The sequence below is a fragment of the Rhipicephalus microplus genome, chromosome 1 (assembly GCF_043290135.1).
Source record: "Rhipicephalus microplus isolate Deutch F79 chromosome 1, USDA_Rmic, whole genome shotgun sequence".
Classification (NCBI taxonomy): domain Eukaryota; kingdom Metazoa; phylum Arthropoda; class Arachnida; order Ixodida; family Ixodidae; genus Rhipicephalus; species Rhipicephalus microplus.
In genome coordinates, this window is record NC_134700.1 from 166,678,632 (window position 1) to 166,703,878 (window position 25,247).

The 25,247-nt window shown below is 47.2% G+C and overlaps 1 protein-coding gene across 1 annotated transcript; it reads right to left on the reverse strand.

Annotated features, from left to right (window-relative positions):
- LOC119187029 (intraflagellar transport protein 81 homolog) lies at window positions 1-25,026 on the reverse strand. Its single transcript, XM_075887591.1, has 14 exons — window positions 24,673-25,026; window positions 22,382-22,485; window positions 20,895-21,075; window positions 18,074-18,229; window positions 16,895-17,005; window positions 15,398-15,482; window positions 14,879-15,042; window positions 14,157-14,252; window positions 13,165-13,305; window positions 12,942-13,091; window positions 10,112-10,330; window positions 8,544-8,630; window positions 2,762-2,928; window positions 1-635 (listed from the first exon to the last, which is right to left on the reverse strand). Exons 1-14 carry the CDS (start codon window positions 24,979-24,981, stop codon window positions 386-388), a joined length of 2,220 nt encoding a protein of 739 aa, XP_075743706.1. The 5' UTR covers window positions 24,982-25,026; the 3' UTR covers window positions 1-385.
- Between the last annotated feature and the right edge of the window lie 221 nt (window positions 25,027-25,247).

The window sequence follows — 25,247 nt, forward strand, 5'->3', positions numbered from 1 at the left end:
TATAGTCCACGAGAAAACTTTCTCATAATTTATTGTAACCTAAAAGCTGCTATATGGATATTACAAGATAACTGAGAATATGGGAGAACATGCACATAATTAGAACAACATTCATGTGGTTGCAGTTACAGTTCAGCTGGAAACAAGGCACCTTCAGTAGTAATCTTGCTTCGTTCTGTTTTGTTTTTCTGAAAAACTAAACTGTACCTCATAAGTGACACCAGGTGGTACGGCAACCAACATTCACTGCTGTTGGTCTTCTCTCGTACAATGAGGTGCGTAACATAAGGCCAGCGGACCTTCATTGTCTACATTGCACACTTTGTAAATGTTTGTGTTAACGCACACAGTATACTGTGCATTTCGCTCTGCACATTGTGGTACTTCACAGGACCAGCCAGTCCCTCGAATTGGTGTCTCCGTGCGCCGCTGCGCTTCCCGGCGGCAGTGCTCCCTGTTGCCAGTGAGTTGCGGCCGTGGTCGCGGCCATTTTGGCCCTCAGCAGCGCCTGCAAGTGCGTCCACTGCTCGGTCTGTGCACGCAGTGAGGCCTGCTTCTCGCGCAGCTCCTTCTGGCGCTCCCGCAGGGCCTTGCCCCGCTTCTCCTGCTCGGCGATCTCGTGGCCCAGCTTGGCTCTGCGCGAGTGTGGCATTTGTGTGCACTGTTCCAAGTTGGTGCGGTTTTAGAAAAAGACGTGAATATACACAGTGAAACCTCGTTAAATCGATCTACGCGGGAACCGAAAACTGAAAGTGTCGTTGAAATCTTATTCTACGAAGCACGGTATCGTCGCAAGAGCGAAGCTACGAACGCGATATGAAGTTGTGCTAGAAGCTCACTCCTTTAGCATGCGACAAAACGTAACTCTTAAGGAAACGTGGCCGCTACAGCGAGCGAAGCGACGTTTGCTCTGTCTAGAGCCTCAGCGCAAACTTTGAGATGAAAAAATACGTACAAAGATATGAGCCGTATGCTGGTCTCGATAAAGATACGGTGCGCACGACAGCAGGCGACCACGCATGGCTGGTCAAATAACGCTGTTCCAGCCGAAGTCGCACAGCCCCCCCCCACCCCCCCCCCCTTCCCTTTCGCAACTCTTCATGCGTCGTATCACACGACTGAAACGGCCGGCGTTTCCTCTCCGCTTGAGCCGCCATCGTTGGCATCCCTTGCGCACTTTCACTTGCACGTAACACATATGACGCGCAGCGTGATATTTTCACATTTGTACTTTTATTTGGAACCTTACGCAGTGACGCCGACGGCAAGAATGCGCCTGGTGGGTCAATATCATTGTGTGAAATATAAAGAAAACCCTACATTGCGTGTGCACAAGGAGCCAGAGAAAGCAGTTTTCTCGTTAATGTTGTTGCCCCTCCCGCGGGAGTACTGCTTTACCTGCATCAGCGCGTATAGAATTTGTTTTGTCTCCCCACACTCTCTTAGAATACCCTCTCCTCAGGGGCGTGGCTGACGGGAAAGAGTAATTTCACAAGGTTGAGGTTCGATTGCTTCGCGCGTGCGATGGGCGCTATTTTGTTCGTGTTGCGTAGCCGCTAGCGTGACGTGGGTTGTTCGGCGTGTGGATCACATAAAAAAATTCTAACAGGTGGATCCAGAGCCAATTCGGAACACACAGCTGTCTCGACAGGGATGGCCCATAACTCGGAATGATGGTTGAGAAGTTGAGGCAGTCCCTCAAAATTCGGGAAGGGCGGCAACCCCATTCGGATAGTATAGCCGCCTTTAAAGCGTGCACTGCCTCAAGCAGATTCGTATTGCAGTGAAGCAACATTACGCAACTATTACGGCGGGTTGTTCTTACAGTGCCTATTTTACTTTCCTTTTTCGTACTTTCCGCCACAAGAAAAACTGACAGGTGCCTAGCTCAATGTGCTTCACGGTAACTCTGTAATCGAACCCTGTACCTCTCGCACTGAAGGAGCGCGGATGTGCTATTACTTGACTATACGGTGCAGTGAGCCCCTTTCTCCGTTTAGAGCAGTGGCAGTGAGGAGGATAGCAGTGTGTCCAATTCTTAGTGCCGTCGGGACCGGAAGGTGGGGGAGGGGTACCCTGGCCTGTTGGTCGGTGTGGGAAGTCGTATCCCGAGAAGTTGGCCTCTCCTTTATAGCGCTGTTATTTCACTTATAGCGACGCTGCGCGATGCTTCTTCGTGGGTTGCTGAAATAAGCGTCCTGAAACCACCACTGCAACTACGATGGGAATCGTGGTACCTCGTCCTCTAACCGCTATCAGAAGTATGGCCTTCGCTTTCAACAACTGCGTTCAATTGCGCCTCTAAAGGCACCGTACAACACGCGCATGATGAACACACTCTACTTATACCCACGCATACGCTACTTGAGACGCACTGCGCGTCGTGGCTCTCTTCGATGAGAAACTACGCTCAGAAAACAGCAAACTTTATCTAGTTATATATCTTCTTTCTGTGTGACCACTGCTGCTAATAATGTATCTATTTAATAATATAGCTTTATTTAGTGAGAGGTGACCGATTAAATGTTATCTTATTTTTGGACGGGAACTTAATTACGAGACGGCGTCTATATAAGGTAATATTGTGCGCGTAGTTTGATGATTACGTTCTAGTCACTGTTCATAGGATGGAAAACGCGAATGCAGGCGTATGGGAAAGCCTGCAGGTCTGGTTCTATTGTCGATTTTTTTCTTCCTCACCGGCGTCCGTTTTAGGCGCCTTGGCGAATATGCGTTCACCTTGAATATGTGTTCACCCTACCTGAGTGAAGTCTGGCCGTCAGAGCCGGCGTCGGCTGCTGCGGGGTTTCCAAGCACACCATTAGCCTTGAGGAAGTTTAGCTGCACTTCGTGTATCCGAAGGCTGTGCTGGAGGAAGTTCAGCTTGGACTCCTCGCTGTTCAGTTCACTTCGGAGGCTGGACACTTCCTGGCGCGCAAGAAAGAAATATTTTCGTCAATAAAATTACGTGTGCATAGTCTCGCAGGACGTACAACGGTGAATGCCTTGTCAACTCTAAAAATGGGCTTCACCATCCGCGTTAGTTTGTTGGTTATTGGTGCTTCACTGCTGACCCGAAGGTTGCGGGGTCGAATCTCTGTCATGGCGGCCGCATTTCGATGGAGGTGCTAATGCTGGAGGCCCGCGGGCTTAGAATTAGGTGCACGTTAAAGAACACCAGGTAGTCGAAATTGCAAGAGCCTTCCACTATGGCGTCTCCCATAATCATATCGTGATATTGGGACGTAGGCTTTAGCAATTATTATGCCCTTCTGCCATCCTCAGCAAATTGCCACGAAAGAGTGAATATGAAAAGGCTGCGCGGCTAGCAATCTTGGTGTCTACGAGATGCGTTCTCTAAATGGCACATCAACATTATTAGATTTCATAGCCAATGAAGTCGACAGCCAATATGCTGCCTATGTTATTGATTAGTGATACACTACGCTTCAGTCGCACGCTTGTAGTTGAGTGTGCGCCCTTATAGTCTACCCGCGGCGGTTGACTGAATAAGCTGTACAAGTAATATATGCGGGATATCCCAATAGCTAAGTTGGCTCTGACTGCAGGAAATTCATTTTTGATTACTTTCTAGAGAACTCGGCTGCGACTATATGGCTACGCTGCGTAGGTGACTCCTGTAGGCGACCTCTATAAATGCAGCGTCATGGTATCTTACAAATAAACGCACAACACTTTTCAGCTGTTGATATAAGCGTAGACTTGTTGCGCAGAATCAAATAGGCATTATAACGCCATGCCTAAAAATCTGAGGAAAAGCATCGGAAAGGTTTATTCGACGTTTTGACCCGAGTCCGGCATTGATCAGAATGAAAACCAAGCTCCGGTCGAAACGTCCAATAAACCTTTTCTTGTTGCTGCTACCGATATTCTTTTGCTTATTTACATATCTAAATGGGGGTACATGCACGTGTTCCCAGTACAGCGAACTGTATCAGTAGTATTCGGGACTTATCGTCGCTTTCGTCATAATGGTATCTCTCGGCTACGAAAGCCTATGCAACTCCAGAAAACGACCCGTGTGCTGGCAACACTGGTTGAAAAAATAAAGATGGCTACGCTTAACAATCTCAACGCCTCCTAGAAAAACTATGCTTAGAACGCCGCTCTGTTTTCAATCGGGAGCTTCCTGCCAGTACGCAATCTGGGAGGCCACGCATCCTGCCGCGTGTTGCGACCATCCCCTGCGTGTGAACGCTCGTCTCCGTACCGCTCAGTCTCGTGACATCAGCGCTGCTCGGAGGCAACTGTGACAGCATTGCTGTGTTCGCAGGGGCGTCCGCTCCCTGCGAACACAGCAATATCTGAGGGTAGGGCAGCACGTTCGCGCCTCACGTTCATGGCATCTGTGTGTCAACGCGGTATTTCCTTTGGCGCTGTGCTGAAGTTTCTTGAATATGGCGTCGGATCGCGTTGATTCGTCAAAGGCGAAAGGTAGCGGACCGCCTCATTCTCGTCGCCATAAGGAATTTTACTTTCCGAACAGCGGAAGTAGTGCTGCTCTGCGCGCAAACATCGGGCTTCTTCGGTGAACCGCATCAGATTTACCTCAAGTAAAAGAACCTGTCTAGCGAGCCCGAGGTTGAAGAAGGCAACTGTTCATGTGTAGCGGGCCTCTCCGGAAGGTGCTAGCACTTTTTCGCTGCGTTGCTACACTGCTGCAGGCAAGGCCGATTTTCGAGGTAACTACGTTGAGACTCTTGCTGCCGAATTCATGTATACCATTGAGTTTCCGTTTTCCAGTCAAAAGCTAAATACGCATGCCGTTCACCTAAGTGCAGACCAGAACTACGCCTGGGGCAGTGCATCTTGAGATAAGGCAAATCGTAGCTTCGATTGTAATAGGAGTGCTCCTTCCTTTTTGTTCGCGAAACATGTTACGAAGTTTCTACGAATAAGGTCGTGTGCTCCGAAAACTCGCTTGTGTGTGTTGACAGTACCTGATAGCCGAAGCATATTGTCACGACGTCAAAACAGAGGTCTTGTCGCGGAGATTGAGACACCAGAAGCAGGCCAGTCTTTTGATAGAACGCGCAAGCGAGCTCTTCTTTTTCGTCCATATCATAATCTTTCATGACACATGCACAACTGCCATCGTCTTTCTTGGGCAAGCACGTGACATTTGCCTCCCTCCGAAAGAGGCATCGTCCCGATGCGCAACTTGGGTGCTCTACCAGGCGTATGAAGTGTTCGTACCAAAATGGTAACCGGGAGCTAATTAACTCGATAAACACGGTTTCATACGCATTTCGTGCACAACTTCAGGTAAATTCTTTTGGTGCTTAGCTACAATCAGTGTCGGGAACAACTTCGTAGTTCACGTCGTTTAAGCTTCGCGTGACGCTGTATGGGCCAAAGTACCGTCTTAGCAGTTTTTCAGACAGTCCACGTCGACGTATCAGAATCCAGACCCAGACCTTGTCGTCTGGTGTGTAACTAATAAACTTGGGTCGGGGGTCGTACCGTTGTGCATCTTGATGCTGCTGATGACAGATGCGCACGCGCGCGAGTTGTCTGGCTTCCTCGGTGCGGTGAGTGAATTCTTGGATGTCTACATGGACGTCGTCACACTCATGCGGCATCATGGCGTCCAACGTTGTCGTGACTTCGCGACCATAGATCAGACTGAACGGTGTCATTCCAGTGGTTTTTGTCGAGTGGTATTATAGACAAAGGCCACGTATACGGCAATATCGGATCCCAGTTTTTATGTTCCGTGTCAACGTACAGGGTCCTATTAAGGCGCTTCGTCAGTCCGTTTGTCTGCGGATGGTATGCAGTTGTTCTCCGGTGAGCTGTACCCCTGAGTCTGAGAACCGACTCCAAAAGCTCTGCGGTGAAGGCAGGTCCTCTGTCTGTGATCACTGCTGTAGGAGCGCCATGCCGAAGGACGATGCTTTCTATGAAGAACTGAGCGGCTTCTGCTGCTGTGCCGCGCTGCATAGCTTTAGTCTCCGCATAACGGGAGAGGTAATCGGTGGCCACAATAATCCGTCTGTTCTCTGTTGTGGAAGTTAAAAAGGGACCCAGGAAATCCATTCCAATATGGGTGAACGGCTTCGCTGGTGCTTCAACTGGATGTAAAAGACTGGCTTGCTTGCTGGGAGGCGCTTTGCGTCTTTGGCAGTTGGTGCAAGTTTGCTCGTGATGGTTGACAGCAGCAGGTAACTTTGCCCAGTGGTACTGGCATCGTAGTCGGCACAATGTTCGGGTGTAGCCTAGATGACCAGAAGTTGCTTTATCATGGCACGCTTCCACGATTTCTTTTCGAAGAGAGGCACGCACGACAAGCAAGTGTGGGTTAGCGAGAAGTTTTTCTTATAGAGAACATCGTTTCGCAGGGAAAAAGATGGCAGTCCTCTAGCAAATAACCGCGGCACGTCTTTACGTCGTCATTCTAAATATTCGATGAGTGGTAACAGCTGAGGGTCACTGCGCTGCTCTCGTGCAATAGTGGCCGTGTTGACAACTCCCAAGAATCCGCGTCGATGTTTTCGTCATCAGGAGCGACAGTTTCCACTGGCGACCGTGAGAGACAGTCGGCGTTGGTGTGCCTCTTCCCAGATTTATAGATGATGGCCATGTCAAACTCTTGAAGCCTTAGGCTCCAGCGCGCCAAACGGCCAGATGGATCTTTAAGGTTGGTGAGCCAGCTCAAAGAGTGATGATCGCTAATAACCTTGAAGGAGCGGCTGTACAAATATGGACGAAATTTAATGACCGCCCACACCACGGCGAGACACTCCTTCTCGGTAGTCGAGTAGTTCTCCTCCGTGCGAGAGAGAGTTCTGCCGGCGTGGGCGATTACTCTTTCACAGCCGTCTTGCCACTGCACCAGAACGGCACCCAGACCTACATTGCTGGCGTCAGTGTGAAGTACTGTAGGGGCGTCCTGGTCGAAGTGCGCAAGGACTGAAGGTGTTTGCAGGCGTTGTCGTAGTTGATTTGAATGTCATTTGCTCCTGTTCCTGTATATATGCACGCACATTACGCACACTACGAATGCACGGACATGATATTGTCACGCGGTCATGACGTCGATGAAGGGAGCGGACTGTAGGTCGAAGGTGAAATTGTTTGTTTGGCTGAACTTGTGACCGGTGAACGGAAAGTCAGATTACAGCGATACACATTGGCACTGAAGTGGCGAACAGCGCTGGCCGTCGATCAGCTCACAAGTGGTAAAGCGCGTCAGCATTTATGTATGCGCCGTCGAATATTCCAGCGTTATCACTAACAGCCTACTTTCCGAAATAACCTGCTGATTGATATGTGGGGTTTATAGTCCCAAAACCAACATGTGATTATGAGAGACGCCGTAGGGGAGGGCTCCGGAAATATCGACCACCTGGGGCTCTTCAACGTGCACGCACTCAAATCTGAGCACACGGGCCTACAGCATTTTCGCCTCCATCGAAAACGCAGCCACCGCAGCTGGGATTTCCAGAATAATCTGCAATGTCCACGTAAATCCTAATAAAATACTGCAGCCCTCAAAGCTTCTACAACACTGCAGGCGCGGATTTGCGCTGAGAATTACTAGCAGTGTAACGGGCGATAACAAAACGTGAAGGAATGTGACAATATATATACGCACGAATATACATACACGCACGCTACGCATGCACATTTATGGGCGTGTATACACACATATTCGAAATAAAAGAAATGTTTGGGGTGGGGGATGGGGGAGAAGTACAGCAGCTTAATGTGAGAGAAAGCAGTAGTGCGCCTTGCACAGAAAATAAGAATATGCGAAAAATAGTCACACACGTAACGCAACAAATTCTCTAAAGTGCTTGCTTATATAAACGAAGATATATTCCGTGCTTAGAGAAGCCCGAATACTGATCTGATAAGAATGCGCACACGCTAAATAATCGTGTACTAATCGATAAGAATTAAGTCGTCGTGAGCGAATTTATTAGAACAAACTACCGCAGTGGCCGTCGCCTTCTTTTCATTGCAATTCTTATTTGCGTCGTTCTCCGTCGCGCGTCGTCTGCATCCTTCGGGAAATGATAGAGCGATACGTTGCCATCTTTCCACCGCGATGTCACGCATTGCGGCACACTTCAATGGTATTTAGATATCGCTTTCTCTTTTTTTTTTGGGGGGGGGGGGGTTGCGTATGCGGCGTGCTGAAAATAAAGGAACTGAATGCGGCGGCGTCTCAACGCGTGCAACGTGGTAACATATGCCCTTTCAAAGTTGACTCTGTTCATAGCCTCTGAGATCCCCCATCTTGAAGGCCATGCCCTGTTAATGCCATTTCCAGGCGCGGCCACCAGGTGGTGAGTGCTTAGTTGGAGTGCCGAATATTATCTAATCCCGTGGCGGGATTTTGCGTCTCTGTGCGCTTCCAGACGTCCTGTCAGGCAAATATCCGTTGTTAGCTCCTCAGGTCTTTGTCAACGAGAGCGCGCACAGCGAGTCCAATAGACACCCTTTCAGCGTCACTCATGGTTGAGCGAAAACACCGTGGATTTTGTTTCGAAGTAATTATAGAAAAATTAACGTACCTGCTCTAAACTTGTCAGCGTGCTTTCCAAGCCTGCTGCGCATGTGTCGTAGGCTGCTTTCTTTTTCTCGTACTCCATTGTCACGTCCTGCGCAAAACATGTGAACCGAGGACGCGTAGCGCTAAAATGAAGTATACGCAGGTGGTGCTGCGATGGGCCATCATAGTTAACTATGCTTCCACTTCAAAGAGTTTTCATTTCCCTTTGTTTCGATATGACCTCCTCACAAGGGTATGTCACGGGTGTCATGTTCACAGATGGACAGTGTAGGCAACTGCTGATACAGCTTTAAAGATCCAACTACGTGAAGACTTGTACGATCCCCAAGCATGTGATCCCGAAGTCCAGAATGGACATATCATTTGTTTCGTGTGAGGTGCATCATGTGTATTTTCGATGCTGAAATCCCGAATGCGTGCAGTTAATCTGTGTAAAGCGCGTCCTACTGCTTAATGCTTTACGGTTAGTCCTGTTCAAACTTCGCACACTTTACATGTCAGTCAGTCAGTCAATGAACTTTATTTACAAATTGTCCTGAGGAGCCGATTCCCCTCAAGAGGGAGGGTCGGCTGCGGGCCGCACCCACGTGGGGACAGGAAGAGCGAGCCCCTCCGCCAAATTGCGGGCCCTCTGGACAGCCCGGATTTGGACCTCTCGGTCCGAGCTGGTAATCGCCGTCCTCCAGGCAGCTTCTGTGCTGAGAGGCTCGCCATCGCGCAGCGCCGCGCATTGCCAGAGCATGTGGGGTAACGTGCAACGTCTCTCTTCGCAATGAGGGCATTGCGGCTTTATGCTGTCGATAAACTTGCTGTACACTAAAGGCGACGGGTAAGTACCCGTTTGCAGCATTCTTAAAGTGACTGACTGGGCCCTAGAGAGTTGCGGGTGCGGGAGCGGAAAGCTACGCCTGGCCAATTGATAATTTTTGCAAATTTCGTTAAAGGTGAGGAGCGAATCAAGCTGCCGGATGCCATCCCCAAAATTAGATGCCGATTGCCCGTCACGGTGGGACAGTTCGCGTGCTCGGGCATGGGCAAGCTCATTGGCATTGGGGATAACAGGGTGGACATCCTTGCCCATGTGGGCAGGAAACCAGGTGATGTGGCCGTCGATTTCCGTGCAATGTGGTCTTTTGGTAAGAAGATGGGCCGCCTGCTCACAGACTGACCCGGTCATGAACGCTCGTGCAGCAGCTCGAGAATCAGTGAAAATGCGCGTGCGCATGGGAATCGCCACGGCCATTGCTATAGCAGCCTGCTCTGCCCTAGCCGGCGTGGTATCTCGAAGAGGTGCTGCTGTGAGGATACTTTACATGTAATATAAAGACACACTGACACGCTGCCAGTATAAAAGTTTTCAACCGTGAGGAGGAGCGCCTCCTTTTTGGGCTATAAACACGAAGGATGACGCTCGCTGTCGTCGCGACCTCCGCAGTCCATTTCTGGGAGGTCACACATATTCGCCACCGCTGTCAGGGGAATTATGTCTGCACGCAGAAAGCCTTCGTTGTAAACGTGTGTGGGCAGCGCCTCAAGAGGACGCGCTGGTTTGGGCTAAAGGAAATCTACCTGGTAGGTTTTTCTAAGCGGCCTGAGGTCCTTTATGGCCGGCGCCAGGCGCCCCTTCCTTTCGGCAATTCGCTTGTTTAGGCTGGTCACCATGGTGGACATGTCTTCCAGCGTCGCCATCTTTGTCTCGTCGAGCGCGGCCTTGTTGCCGGACAAGCTTTCCAGGGTTCCCTGTAACAGGTGGTAGCCGCGAACGCCGTGCTTTTCTTCGAGCGCCTCCTGCGAAAACACGCCCGCTGCGGTTAGCGGGGCAACTCCATGGGATTATAAAGAAGCTGCTGACATGTACACTATCTGTTCAATATGCAGCTGACGAATCCACCCAATGAACGACGAATGAGAAGCAGGTGCGAGCTAAACATTTCGTATGCAATGTAATGCGCAAGTTTCTTTGGGGGTCATTTCACGGAAGTGTTGTTTCATGCGACACAGAACTGTCTTCGAGTAGCATAGAGTCGCAGTTTCACCCGAGTCAACGCTTGTTAAAGCTAAATAATAGTATTGTTGAGATTTTTGTCTTTGCATTTTTTCGTAGTCGTATCTTGTCAGCGTGTGTGGTGCAGTATCCGGGTAAAGCAGATAATATGTAAAAGAAAGGTGCCAGAGAAGTTTATAATAGCAGTGACGTTTCATATATACACATACATACTTTGTTTCCTTGTGTTCGTGGCAGTTGCCGGCTTGCTCTGAATTTCCCTCTTTTCTCTGTGTCCTTGTGTATTCGCGTATAAAAATCAAATAAATAAGCATAAATAATCAAAAACTGAAGTTCCGTGTACGAGTACACCAATGAGCGAAACTTCTTAAAAAATATTGCTCACATATCTGCATGTTTCACTGCGAATGTCGCCGAAAGATGGTAGTCTTGCGTCCGGAGACAGTGAACAAAAAGTTTATTTGATGTTCTGCGTGAGAAAATGGGTGAATTGTATTCTGAAGGCACTGCGTTAGAGTGCCTCGATCCGTGCAGTGAAGGCGAACGAGCGCATCGAGGCTTGTTAGACACGAGCGCTATCTGGCAGTTATCTTCGAAAACAAAGAAAGGCGTACGTGCGCGCCCGTCTCGGAGGCGATAAGGTGTACAACGCAAAGTGACGGGCAGGTGCCACCACCTTAGCAAAGCGTTGGAAACACGTGCTTTTTTGAGCATAGCGTTGCATTGTCAGCGCAGCGAGATAAACGCTACGGTTCTTAGAATTACTCATGCATGCCTTCTCTGGTATAAAGACACACATACAAAATACTGACGTGTTGTTATAGTGCCTTAGATATGCGCAATAATTGCTTTTAATTTGACAATCGCACAAGTATGAGCGCTGAAACTTGAGCAATATTGGTGGTCGCTGCGGATGGGGTTGGCCGTTTGGAATGTTGTTGGGGGCTGTTAGGGGTATTGTTACGTCGGACAAACAGACAAATGTACAGACAGACCAAAATTTTTGCGTCGAAGTACCCCAAGAAATTTCCACCGTCTTTAATGGGATATAGACTAGAATGCGCCTGATCTCGCTGCTGGCTTTCATGAAAGTGGTAGAGTGGGGAGCGGATGGGGAGAGCGTCTGCTGCCCTCGATGGCGGGAACGACTGAGCGAGTGAGTGTGCGGCGCGCGTGGCGCAGCGTGGCGCAGCAAACAACAGGAGCGCGCTCCTGTTGTTTTGCTCGGCGCGCTTGCCCGTCGCACAGAGCTTTGATGGCGACAACGGAGTGTGGGCCTAAGGAGCTTCGCTTCCAATAAATATCCTCACCGTAGCTTTATTGTAGGGCTATACGACACTGGTGTAAAACTGCATGCACGCACATAGATACATACACACACGCGCGCACACGGGAAAGTGGAATTTTGACACGAAGACGCAAACTTTGTCTAGTGTCTAGAAATGTTTGCACGAACTCGATCGATCAAATAGCTGAACATTCTGTCGCATTTTTCTCGCTGCGAAAGAATTCGGCGAAGAACAGCCATTGTTACCCTCAGGATCAAAACCAAACCACGCACAAAACTGCGGTGGTTATTAGAAGCTGAAAAAAAATTGCTCTGAACGGAGACTCAAGTACCTGCGAGTCTTGCCAGTTCAGTGGCATGAAATAAGAAATCTTAGTTTTGTTTAACAGATCAAAACTGTCAACACATGTGCTCAATTGCGCTCGTTGTGAGATGTTCTACAAAGCCGTGTGATTGGGAGAACCAAGAAATGTCGAACCTTTCTAGTTCGGTGGCAGGGAACAAAGCTCAAGGTTTGGCGTCCCGTCAGGAAGAATTGCGCCGCCCAAGAAACTGTCATCGGAGTTCATTATACAACACGATTGTCTATACGGCTGGACGATGTGCTCTCTCTCTCTCTCTCTCTCTCTCTCTCTCTCTCTCTCTCTCTCTCTATATATATATATATATATATATATATATATATATATATATATATATATATATATATATATATATATATATATATATATATATATATATATATATATATATATATATATATATATATATAAACGTTGTATTAATAAACCCTCTATATGACGCCTTTTCAGATGATTGAATGATATCAAAGCTGGCAAAGGATTATTTTTGCCCAGTAAAACAATACAACAGTAAAAAAAATCTGGCGTGTTTTCAGTCGGTATCGGAACTCGAACTTGGGCGCGAACTCATGCGAGACGAGTGATATGTCTTTACGGCAGTGCTTCCAGGGCCAATCTGGAATGAAGCCTTGGTACTGGGAGTAAGTTTCCTTAACTTAGCCGGTCACGTCATAAACCTTGCATGCTGTCAAATGAGATGGACTCAAGTGACGTCATGGTGTCGCGCAAGTTTCGCGCACTCACCAGACTCTGCCTGAGGTCGCGCTCCTTGTGCGTGAGAATCTCCTGCGTCCTGGCCAGCACACCGGTCTCGGCCCTCAGCTCGGCCAGCTCCTGGCGTTGTTGCTTGTACTGGCTGCTCTTGCCGCGCAGAGCGTTCACATACTTCTTAAACTGCAGCGTGGTGAGCAGATGTGCATGTTCATGCATGGGCACCGAGAGCTTCGCGACTGGCGTCAGCGCATACCTCGTCTCCTTTGAGAACCTGCTCGCCGCCGGCGACCAGAGACTGTTTCTCTTGCAGCTGAGCCTCGAGCTGGGAGACTTGCAGGCGCAGCTCGTTGAGCGTCTCGGCGGCCGCTTCCTTCTTGCGTGCGATTACTGCCGCCTGCGGAGTGAACGAGGCGATGCATCAAACACCCAGGCACAAGGCCGCTATGTGCACGTTGCCAACCGCTTCTTCGTTGGCTGAATCATACAACCTCACTTTGGCAGAAGGCCATCTAGGATTTCAGTGTAACACTAAGCCCATGGGGCAGGGGAAGGTCACGACCCTCACTTACACCTGTGTGTGTATTTAGGCGAAAGCCTTAGGCGCCTGATCTAACTGGAAATTAGATTGTCGGCGGTGACCGTCCCACGGCGTCGGGGAAGAGTGATGCAAAATATTATCATGTGATAACGGCACCATATGACGTCATCATGACGGCACAGATAGGGGAATTCGTGGCGTCATCATGAGGTCACAAATTCTGGCGTGACGTAACGCCACACGATGCCGTCGTAGCGCCCTCTTTTGGGGGGCGAACAAAACTGGAGAGCGCGCGTTCTCAAGAGAAGAAAATGAAGACGGTGCTTGGCAGTGGGGCACGTGAAGGCAACGCTTGCGTTCCATGCTCCCTTATACTACAGTGTCTAGAAATATACTGGTACTTATACGTCTACTGAGAAAGAAAAAGGAGATTGCTTTCACGTTTGAGTTGTATTTGGTGAATGCACAAGGGAATGAATGGTCTGCGCCTGTGAACCAGCTGAGCTGCACTGTTCACAGCAAGTTGTTACTTTCTTATTTTCGAGAAGTGCTTAGAATATGCTTTATTTTCTGCACTTGGAACGAGCGATTCTTTCTCGATTTTCGTGATACATGAATACTGCCACCGCCATTCCATAATAATGCAAGTGTGCTTGAAGCAAAATGGTGGAATTCACGCCAAATAACGTATCTATGTACACACATACTTGTTGCCTAAACAGCGTCAACTTGTCATCAGCTTGTTCTTGACTTCGCATCTTCTGCTCATAAAGAGCATTAATCTCCTGGTTTTCGGTCTGTACCTGTGTCAAAAGAACAGCAAACGATTATACAACTGATATTCAGTGCGGGTTAACATACTAGTTGCATAATATACAGGGCACTCTTGCTTCGGACCTAAATGAAAGAATGCGATAATCGAGGCTATTGTAAAATCTTATGTTAAACAATATCGCCCACACATTAGTGTCAACAGAAATAAATTCATCATCCCCTCAATGTTCTTGCGCTGTCAGAGCCAATTAATTTATATCCAACGACCTTTACGTGCAAAAGGTTATATCCGATTCGGTTTGGACACATTTCAAATGACTGACAATGCAAACGTGCCGGCCAGAAGCCATCGTCTAAAAATGTTGCTTGCCACGCCACCGGCTATTATACTCGGCTACTGACCCGCAGGTCGCGGATTGAATCCCGGCTGCGGCGGCGCATTTTCGATCGAGGCGAAAATGCTGCAGGCCCGTGTGCTCAGATTTGGTTGCACGTTAAAGAACACCAGGTGGTCGAAATTCCCGGAGCCCTCCAGTACGGCGTCTTATAATCATATGGTGGTTTTGGGACGTTAAACCCCACGAATCAATGAAATAAAAATATTGCTTGTAAAGGGAGATCATCCTATACCTGCCATTGATGCGTGGCCACATACCTTTGCCTTTAGTCTGTTGATTTCGTTCTGTCCCATTGCTGGTTCAGCCGACACCTTCTGCAGGTCTCTAATGGCGTTCTGACAAACGGTAATTTCTTTGGGCAGCTTGTCTCGTACCAGGTAGCCATTGGCTCGGACCTCTTCCTCCAGCTTTTTCATCAGACCTTCGAACACATTGAAACATGCCTCGAAAACTTACGAGGTTTTCGGTCTTGCACCGAATTTCGTTAGTGTTCCCAAAATACCAAGCCCCAAAATATCCGCGCTTATTGTTTTACTATTTTTACCCTCACTGCTTCTGAAGTACTGTCATAATATTAATTTTATTATGCGTCATGTTCTTGCGCATGCTGGCAACTTTTATCTCTCCACTTACACAATTTTACCACGATAGAGGCGCGTTATAGTTGTTCTGTGTAAGATAGATTCTCGTGAATTCAACATCAACCTTTAAAATGCAAGTACAATCATTGTAAAGAATAATCACGATTTTACAAGCTTAAAGGTGGAGGCGCGTACCTTCTGGTGTTGCACCGGTTCCCGAATGTTGCAGGTCTCTTAGCTGCTGCGTTAGCCTGTGGATCTTTTGCTCGCAGTGGTTCAACTGCAGTTTAATAGAAAGAAGCATCGATGTGAGTGCCAAATGTGCGCGCATTAATTCGACAATGATTTTCCCGACCTATCCCCCCCCCCCCCCCGCCACTATTCCTTATAAAAAGTGCACCAACATGGGAGAGACCATTTCAGCTATCAATAGTTTGTATATCGTGCAGCTAGATGGCAAGGCCCAATTATGAATGATGTGCTCTGGTCTGAGCTCATGCATGTGCCTAAATACTCTTGCACTTGCTCGCTTTGATTGCTTGGTGGATATGCTTATTGTTTTGCAACAAATATAGGAATTCGGAGTGGCATGGCCAGCTGCGTCCAGTGTAGATAAGCTGCGATCAAGATTATAGAAGTAGGGAAAATACATGAACGCCCTGTCCTATTTTTTCATCATCAACACGCTATACGTACGTTTACTACTTGAACTTTGCTCACAAAATACTTAGTTGGGGTGGAGCAGTTTGGTAGTGACCTCAAAAATACATGTAAAATTAAAATATCAGTGCCGATAACATATTCAACAACCTCTCATGCAATCTATTTGTCTTTTCATAATTTTGTCACCTCAAAACCGAGACTCTACATTAATATGAGTCTACGCTATTCGTCTCTTCGTAAATTTGTTACATCAAAACCGAGACTCTACAATGATAGGATTCTACGCTTCGGCAGTTGAGCAATATTTAGTCGTGCAAATCGCAACTGTTCTTTCTTGCACAGTTTATAAAGGGCCAAAATGTGCAATATATTTATTAAACTGCGAAGGCATATGCGTTGCCACTATTAGCGACGGGGCTCGAATTCGGAAACGAAGTGCATCCTTATTATCGCTACGAACAGGCCGTGCATATATTTCTTCGTCAGTAGTGATGCAGAGAGTGGTTTTGAAGAATACCCGCTGCGGTGGCTTAGCGGCCATCACAAGGGGGCAGGTTATCTTCAGGCCTAGGGGCCGTATTTATATATAGAGGCCAATAGATTTGTTACAATATGGCTTCTGAACAAGGTAGCATATGCAGTTACTCCAGAGGCTATATGCGAGAACGACCGTGTGCCTAAAGATTCGGGTGCACCCAGGGAGACCAAATTAATTAAGTCTCGTATTTTGGCATTACGGCGTGCTTCGTAATCATACCGTGGTGTTGTCGTGGTCGTGTCGTAGCGGTAATTCGTAAATCAAACACAGTGTTCGTACCGACCCGAAGTACTGTCTCTCACATACTACTTATTTCCAGGGAAGCCGCGTGCTATCGCATTCAGCCTAATTACGGCGCCTTCAACCCAACCGCCACGTCTGTAGATTCTACAAGTTTTACTTAAGCTCTGCAGCTTACTGAACTTGTGCTCTGCGAATCTTTCGCAGGTTCACGTGATGCAAGTTCATGCGTGGAAGGTTTCAAATCTCACCGTGTCCCTCAGGCTGTTCCTTTGCTGGGCTAGTGTCGCTGCTCTGTCCTGTTCCTCGCGGAGGTTCTTGGCCAACTGGAGCAGGGTATCCTTGTTGCGCTGAGTTTCGACCTGCGGTGTATCGGCGCGTGCGTTTGACGCCATTAGTCTCGTTTTTGTTTTCTCTTCATTTTATTCACTTTCGTTGATCGACACTTTTCTACCCCTGTCGCGATAACCGCATATATGGGTCAGCATACTGCGTCCTCGCAGCTTCCAGTCTAGCTTCTTCGGCAAGATATATAGTGTCAAAGAAAATTTTCTCAACGTCGTTATTATTTTGCAACATGCCATGAAGTGCATGTGCAAAAACTCGCGTTACTTTGTGCGAATACTGCATGCATCGTCCTTAATTAGTGAATGGGATATACGTGTGCTTTGAGGGGGACATATGCTTCGGGCTTGGTGAAAAAAAAAAACATATTTCAAGTGCATTTAGAAGTGCTGTGAACAATGCAGCCGAATTTAACTCTAGTGCGTGGCAAAAAACATTTACAAACAGAGCTAGAAGTTGCCAATTTTTTAAGTGTCCCCTCTTTGATCCCGTCGTGCACTCACTTCGGTGGGCCGGGCGCCAGCTGTATGTCGTCAAACAGCAGAGTATGTCGTAACAGCAAGCCACTATTGCACTGGACAGGATCACTAATGTATGGGCCAAGCGAATAAGAAATCCTTGTAATAGCAATACACAATTCAGTTAAATTCTCACGTTTTTTCAACCTTTAGATACAACCTAAGCGTATATTCCTTGTATTGGAGCTGATAGCACGTCAAAAGTAGTCAAAAGACCCCCCCCCCCCCCCAATTCCCCGCCTTTATTTCATTTACATTGGACTCTTAACAAATGTTATGAGAAGGTGATTTGGTTGGGGTATTTGCTTCACGATTTAAAACACTGCGCTTAGGACCCAGTCTGGCATGCTGTCGTTTGGGCTACAGGTGCTTCAATAACCAGTAACATCCGTACCTCCTGAGGGTTTTTTTAAATAAAGCATTACGTCTTTACGCAAACCAAAAGGCCATTTCGGGAAGGAAATCATTCTTAACCCTCAATTTACAAATTTTTGTTAGGCAAAAGCGTGTGTTGCTTTCTTGAAACCTCCTTAAGGATGCAAAGCGATTCAACGGTGAAGTGCTTACCTTTCGTCGAAGCTTCGCAATCTTCTTGGTCAACTGCTCACGTTCCTGCTCCATCTGGGAGATGTCCTTGCGCAGTTCCTGAGTGTTCAGACCGCTGGCCTTGAGTGCTTCGCCCATCTTGTGCGCCTCCTTGAACTGCTCCATGGCCGCTTCGTACTGCATGGATCCACTTTTTTTTCCTTCTTTTTACTGCTCGTGATTCTATAGTCGAAAAGTGCCCTTAGATCGACTCGCGTGAAAACGATAAGCCAAAATTTGATTTTCTGACCAGGGGATCGAGTTTTGGGCATATCAACCGCGTTGCATCTCGATTTTCCGGGATGGAGAGGTGCGTATATTCGCGTGTGATGTTTCATGGTTTTCCTCTCTTTTTTTTTTCTTTTCAGCGTGGTATACGCAGGAAAACCGCCATTCCTGCGTGCCTTTCCTTTCGGAAAGTAAAACTCGGGGGCAGCCGCCACGGCGCTTCTTCTCGTAGACAGAGTAAAGATTGCTGCATGTGTTATAGAGTTTAAGGGAGAAACACCGAAACGCAACACATCACATTCAAGGAATAAGCGTTCCACTTGTGTACTTCGCGCGACTTGCTGTTTTTCCTGACCATGCAGGTTCGGATGCGACGTGCCTTTTTACTGTTATATATTGACACTCACAGGGGTTTTTTTTTGCCGTTGGCCTCACCGTCACCGTCATGCTTCTCATTGAGTCCAAATTTGCTAACATCACCTCCCTCATCGTGTGTTCTGCCCGAGAGCAAAAGCTCGTGAGCGCTGGCGACTAACGTGGCTGAAGTGGCGATTAGACGAGCCAGACGTCTCCGTCACCAGGATGGCGCATACGATACCATCACCCTTAGTGCGAGGATTGTTGTCAACTGCCTATGAAGTGTAAAAGAAACACCACCCAGCCCATCTTTCGTAAGGAGCATGAAAAGACGCCGGGGCGGCTTCGCTCAAAGGCTGCGTCGCTCGGAGGTCGCGGTTCCCGGCGCGCGCGCTATCTCGACAGGCATCAGAAGAGGGCTATTGAAATTGTTGTTTTGGGAAAGCTTACTTATTTCGTGTTTAGAGAACTGACGGCACAAAAACCGCTTCGTTCTCTGGAGCGGCCAAATTGCGCGTTTTCTTGGGTTACGTTATATCGGATTCGAAATAGTGAGCTTACATAGCTTTATTTACGTGGTATATGACGTCACAATTTGTTGTTATTGCGTTCAATGCTACGCCCTTAAGCCAAACCATGATTTTTTGAAAGCTCGTCCCGGCAACTTCCACCCGGACGTAACCCAGCGGCTGCGCATCTTCTGCGCGCCGGCCACGCTGCAGTTTCGATATCGTCCAAATCGGCGCCTTGAATTTCGATGATTGGTTTCTCAAGTTACTTGCTTGTTGTTTTATCTCAGAAAAATTGGTATTCAATAAATCCTCAGGACTAGCAATAAAGTTTCGCATCCATCCATCCATTCCATTAACGGTCCCGTCCAACGACTTTTCCACATGAACAACTGCTTTTAAGCTAATGAAATAGTAACATAACGAATTTTTGTTAATTGATAAGTTCGTTGCAGCTGCAGGGGCTTCAAAATGTTTCAGTTTCAACTTAGGGTTCATGCGCGAAGACATGTGCCCGACTGTTATATCACATTTATAAAAACAAATCTTTATTGTTAATAAAAATAAATTCAACTAGTTTCATGGTGAAACTAGCTGAATGATCGTCAGACAGTGAAGCTGCAGGGACGGTGATGATGACGTTTGATACAAAAAGTCGTCAACATCATTTCGTTTTATTGATTTATTTATACACTCCCCCTTCTGGCCGCGTCACACCTCCTCCTCTTCTTCTTCTTCCTCCTCCTACTACTACTATGACTAATAATAATAATAATAATAATAATAATAATAATAATAATAATAATAATATGGTGATGATGACAATGGTACAGGGTAGACACAGTGTCACGCAGGCAGTTATAGTCGCGATCAGGTCCAATTAGCCCGATTAGCCTCGTTCTAGATGACGCGCTGCTACACGGACACTCTTAATTGCGATCGTGCCTGATCTGATCCGCGCATAGTAATCTGGCTCCCAGATCGTGATAGGACTAAAGTCTGCGCCAAACTCGATCCGGATTAGTTTGTAGCGGGTAGCAGCGATGATTTTTGATTGCGATCAAGAAATACGATCCGCATCATCCCTGATCGTCATTAAAAATGCCCGCGTGACAATCTCGCTTTTGGTGCGGCGCACTCCCCGATTGGTTCTTATCGTAGGGAAGATGGGACAATATAACACCTTCGGACCTCTTGTCGAAGGTTTTCCGCATTCAGAAAGCGTTCTATAGATATACCGTTACGCACCATCGGATTAGATTTAAAGCCTTCAAGTTTACTATCTCTGGGTGCGATCACCCTCAAGCGCGTGCAGCGAGGTGAAAGTGCGAGGGCATTCAAGATTGCATAACAGAGTCATTGAGATTTACACAATAACTGTGGATCCAAAACATCACAATCAACCAAGCCAAGTTGATTTTCTTTTCTATTTTAGATTAATTATTATTCGTTATGAAACTCTGTTTGAGCATCTCTTTTTTTAAATAAGTTCAGGTCCAAAATTTTCTTATTAAACAAAAGCACAAAATGTTCTCTCTTATATATTTTAAATACTTTAGCCTAGCTATTCAATTCTTTTTCGATCCCCCAGTATAGGTGTGAGCCAGAATACTAGGATCGACAGCTTCGCTGTAAAAAGACCCGTAGATTTAAAGCGTAATGGTAGACTCGGATGCTTAGCCGACTCGCTACGCTTTGGTGGCGTATACCTGCGCGTAGAGTGCCTGCAGGTCCACGTCCCCGCCCAGTTCGAGCGGCAGCTCGACCCTGACCAGGAATCGTCCCACGTAGGCTCTCTTCCGTAGCTCGGGCAGTCCGCGCAACAACCACTCGAGCAGAGGGAGCACTGCCTCCTTGGCGCCGGACACCAGGCCCTGGCGGAACGAACCACTGCGGAACAAGAGGCCGAGTTGTGCGCGTCACCGGCTGCTCATGTTACCCAGTTCTTTAAGGCGACAGCCTCAGATTCCTCATCAAACGCGAAGAAATCTGATCGTCGGCGGTGACCGTCCTTCAGGGTAGGAAACGAGCGATGACGCAAAATATCGTAATCACGTGATGACGTCACAGAGCGCGAAATATTGTGTCGCCATGACATCATGCCAGAATTTGTGATTCTGAATCTAGCAAGCTTATTATGCATGATACAACGCGTATATCTGTTTCTTTGGTCCGCAAGGCATGCCGATTAGTGTTCTATAAAAGCTGCTCTGTATTGGTCGGCTGCGTATTTAATGGCGTATGTTTGCCATCGCTATACGAACGCCGTTGCATGTTTACACTAAATACGTTTTCATTTTCGCGAATGCGTAGCGTATTAGAATTTAGCTGGTATGTATTCTCTCTTTTTTTGCTTTTTTTACGTACTGTACTCATCAGTAAGAACAGGCTTAAGATTAAAGAGAGAGAGAGAGAGAGATCGAACACCTGATCTGACCCTTCGTAATTTATCCATGTTTAATCGTTGCGCGTCATGCACATGACCTACCCGCCCAACAAGTAATTTTACTGTCGCCTAATCTGTTCACTCATTGAACTCGTGCTCCGGAGCACTCGATCGCTTCGTGGACCGTGCTCTTTGGTTAGGTTATATATGCACCTACCTGTAGCGTAGAGTGGAGTTGTTTGGTTAAGTTAAACCCTCCCGTCTCTCCCCCTTCCCGAGATTCTTGCATTTTTGTATGTATATGTATGCTAACACATACAAAAACATAAAAACGCACAGACGATTCCATATTTACAGCGTGAGGTGATACGACAAAGAAGAAGGAACACAACAAGACACACGGAACGCAAAGATACAAACCTATTCGCCCAACATATTGACTTATGCAAAACAAAAAGTGCCCGAACAACCCTCTTCCCTCGTTTCTGAAATATATTTGTGGCTACGTGCCTAAGACTTGGCATGCCCCTTCACTCAACGCTCGTCTTCACTTGAGAAAGCCGATGAAAGCGCCATCTACAGGCAAAAAGAACACTGCATATAGCATGATTTGCTGATATTCTTGTGTAGCGTAGCGTAATTTTTATCCGAGCAGCGGCGCAGTGCGCAGGTCTGTCAAGTGAAGGGTGAAAGTCGAGTCGAGGAGCGTTTGTGAATACGGGGGTAAGACTTGGCATGCACTTTCATACACTTTTGACGCCATTGGCGTTCTTCCGCAGCTCGCATGGTTCCGGACTACCACGTACGCACCGGCCAGCGATGTCAGGTGGAGGTCTGTACTTCAGTATCCGCAGGAAGGCCAGACTTCTTACGGCCAATCGCTCAGGGTCCTCGCTACGCACGTCTGCTTTCATCTGCAAACCATCCAACTAGAAGTCAATGATGCGCGCATGCACCGGAATAAAAATTTCGCTCGAAAGTTAATAACGAAACGCAAGGTGAAGAAAACAGGATGTGCAAGAGCGAACGTCACTTGCAAGTGACGCTCTTTCCTGTACATCTCGTTTGATTTGCCTCGCTTTGCGCTATTATCGCTTGCAGAGCTGAACCTACTAGCCCGACACCGTGTTCTAAAGAAAAATTACCCGTCACGATGGCCTAGTAATTATGGTACTCCACTGCTGGGTCGAAGGTCGCGGAATCGAATCCTGGTCGGGGCGGTCTTATTTTCGATGGCGGTGCAAACGCTTGAGGCCCACGTACTCATAATCAGGTGCACGTTAAAGAACCTCAGGTGATCGAAATTCCCGGAGCCCTCCACCATAGTATCTTTCATAATTATATCGTGGCTTTGAGACGATAAACCTTGGCAATTATTATTAATAAAAAAATTGAAGAGCGCATTTTCATGCATAGGGATGACCCTTGCAACATTCGAAATTCACTCACGCAATAAAGATGTTCCTTTTTTTTCGTTACGTTCATTTGGGTAAGACAGATGTAGTTTGTATGAACAAATGAGTCATGATTATTTATGATACAGCACACCTGTTCACCTGACCGTCTCCAGACAGCTGAATCGCGACACCGGAAGCGCTATATTATAACTTGGTATGTGTGACGCGTGAATGGGGTGTATGCACATACGTCTTAGCAAATTATTTATTGGGTATTTCCTGGACATTCATCTATCGCGTTCACTACTTTTAATAAGTATTTTTGTGATACAAGTTGATCGCCATGTTACATTCACGAAATCGACACTAATTATTGTTTGTTACCCTGCCGATGTTGCAGAATTACTCACGCTTTATGCACTGCTGCTCTATTTTTCTTTTTTACTGCCACTAAAGTGAACTTGGCTCCAAAATTGCAAACAACTGGAAGTGACTCAGATTAGACGTGGTTTGTTTCTAGGTAGACCAAAAACGTTATGTAGAATTCCTGGAAAAAGAAGGTGAATTGGTTGCAAAAAAATGATATTTTCTTATATATCACTTCACGTGGTAGGTATTCCATAATGTACAGCAGTTGATATGTGGGAGTGGCGTCTTCATAAAAATAGGTGTACTTTTATGAGTTGAATTATATAATTATCATGCTCATGCTGCTAGTGAAGTAGTTACAATACTTTTAACAAAAACTGAAAATTAAGCAGATCTTACAGGAGCACATTGCAGGCACAAAAACTTTGCCCCTTGTTTTTTTCTGTTGCAATAAGTAGCTAACGACCCACATATCACGACTAGAAAGCTCGTTAGCTTGAGCGCGTCATGGTTAATTTTTCGGAGACAGTTTTATAGCGCCCAGTCGCAGTTTTGGTTTCAGAGAGCGCACTGCAGAGTAAGACGGGGCCGAGATTAGTTTTTCCGTAAACAAGGCTGGCCACACAAAACCGCGTGCACACGAGCACCTGCAGCGTTGAAAACTCTTTTCAAGGATAATTGCTGCTATAATGCCCGCTGAGACGTTGTAATAAAAAAAATGCACTGTCTATGTATAAGCACGTAAGCCCCTATACTACCATGCAAGTATGCTAGGACCTTCTCTTTCCTTGAGTAGGTCCGCCAGCAGATTTCTGCAGGAATTCATCGGTGTGTGATTTTTATACGTGAAATTTTGTGCTGCTAATTTTGTCTTCACTAGTGCATTGATTGATATGATTGTGATGTCATGTGACAGGCTTGGTTCATTCTTGGTTCTTTGCCATAAACTTTTAGTTGGAAGTGAGAGCTTGTCCTCCTTATCCCCTTTGTCTGCCTTTTTTTTTTTTGCGCTTCAGCTGTGCAAAATATGGAATACCAACTATGGCCCGCTCCCACACCTTGCTGCTATAGGAGAGAGTTCTCGTGAGGATCCTGACAGCGAACACAACTCGTGACGTGGGGGGCGATCGGTTAACACTCAAACCAAAGGTTCGTTTCACTTGCAGTTGTGCGACACGTTCGTTTATATCTCCTAGATGATGAGAGTGTGTCCTCACAAGTATATCCCACAAGTTATCTCGCTTTCAAATGTTTGTGTGAGTACTCCTTTGACTTGGCGTAGTCGCATGCAGCAAGAATGTTTACCAGACTCCGCGAGCCACGCTGTGTACAAACCTTCGGATCCAACACGGCGAAGACGTCGTTCAACGCCTGCAGTAGCTGGTCTGGCCGAAACGCGTCGAAGCTGATGAGGTTGAGCTTCTTGTTGAAAGGCTCCTTGTTCAGTTCCTGAACGATGAACTTCAGTTGCTCACTCATGGTGGCAGCTCTTGTGCACCCGGTATACGAACGACAAGCGACGACGGTCGATGCTCGAAGCGGCCGGCTGGCCCGCTTTCCCTTCACCGTCCCGTAGCAGGAATTTCGACTCCCAGAGAGTGTATCCAGGAGCGACGCTTTGTTGGTTACGTTTGCGGTAACCATGGCAACGCTTAGCGGTGGCCGGGTTCAGATGGTTGGTTGCCCCGCGTCGTTAGGAGCGCTACCTCTGAGCGCCGCATGGAGGATGATGCTGATAGTGAATGAATTCGTCGTAGCGTACATTGAATACCGTCTATCTTTCGGATAAGTTTTGGTGCCGCTATATTGGGCTGTTAACTTTGTCGTTTTCTATCTTTGACTACTAAACGAACAGTGCTGTTGGGTTTTCACGTGCCAAAACGACAATATAATTATGAGACACGTGCTGT

What these genes read in the sequence shown, in the direction of transcription:
- LOC119187029 (XM_075887591.1), bottom strand. Translation starts at nt 24,981, where the DNA reads ATGGTTACCGCAAACGTAACCAACAAAGCGTCGCTCCTGGATACACTC. An exon ending in TCGCCGTGTTGGATCCGAAG is followed by an intron (nt 22,486 to 24,672) that starts GTTTGTACACAG and finishes GATGGTTTGCAG; the next exon opens with ATGAAAGCAGACGTGCGTAG. An exon ending in AACCGGTGCAACACCAGAAG is followed by an intron (nt 15,043 to 15,397) that starts GTACGCGCCTCC and finishes ATGTGTTCGAAG; the next exon opens with GTCTGATGAAAAAGCTGGAG.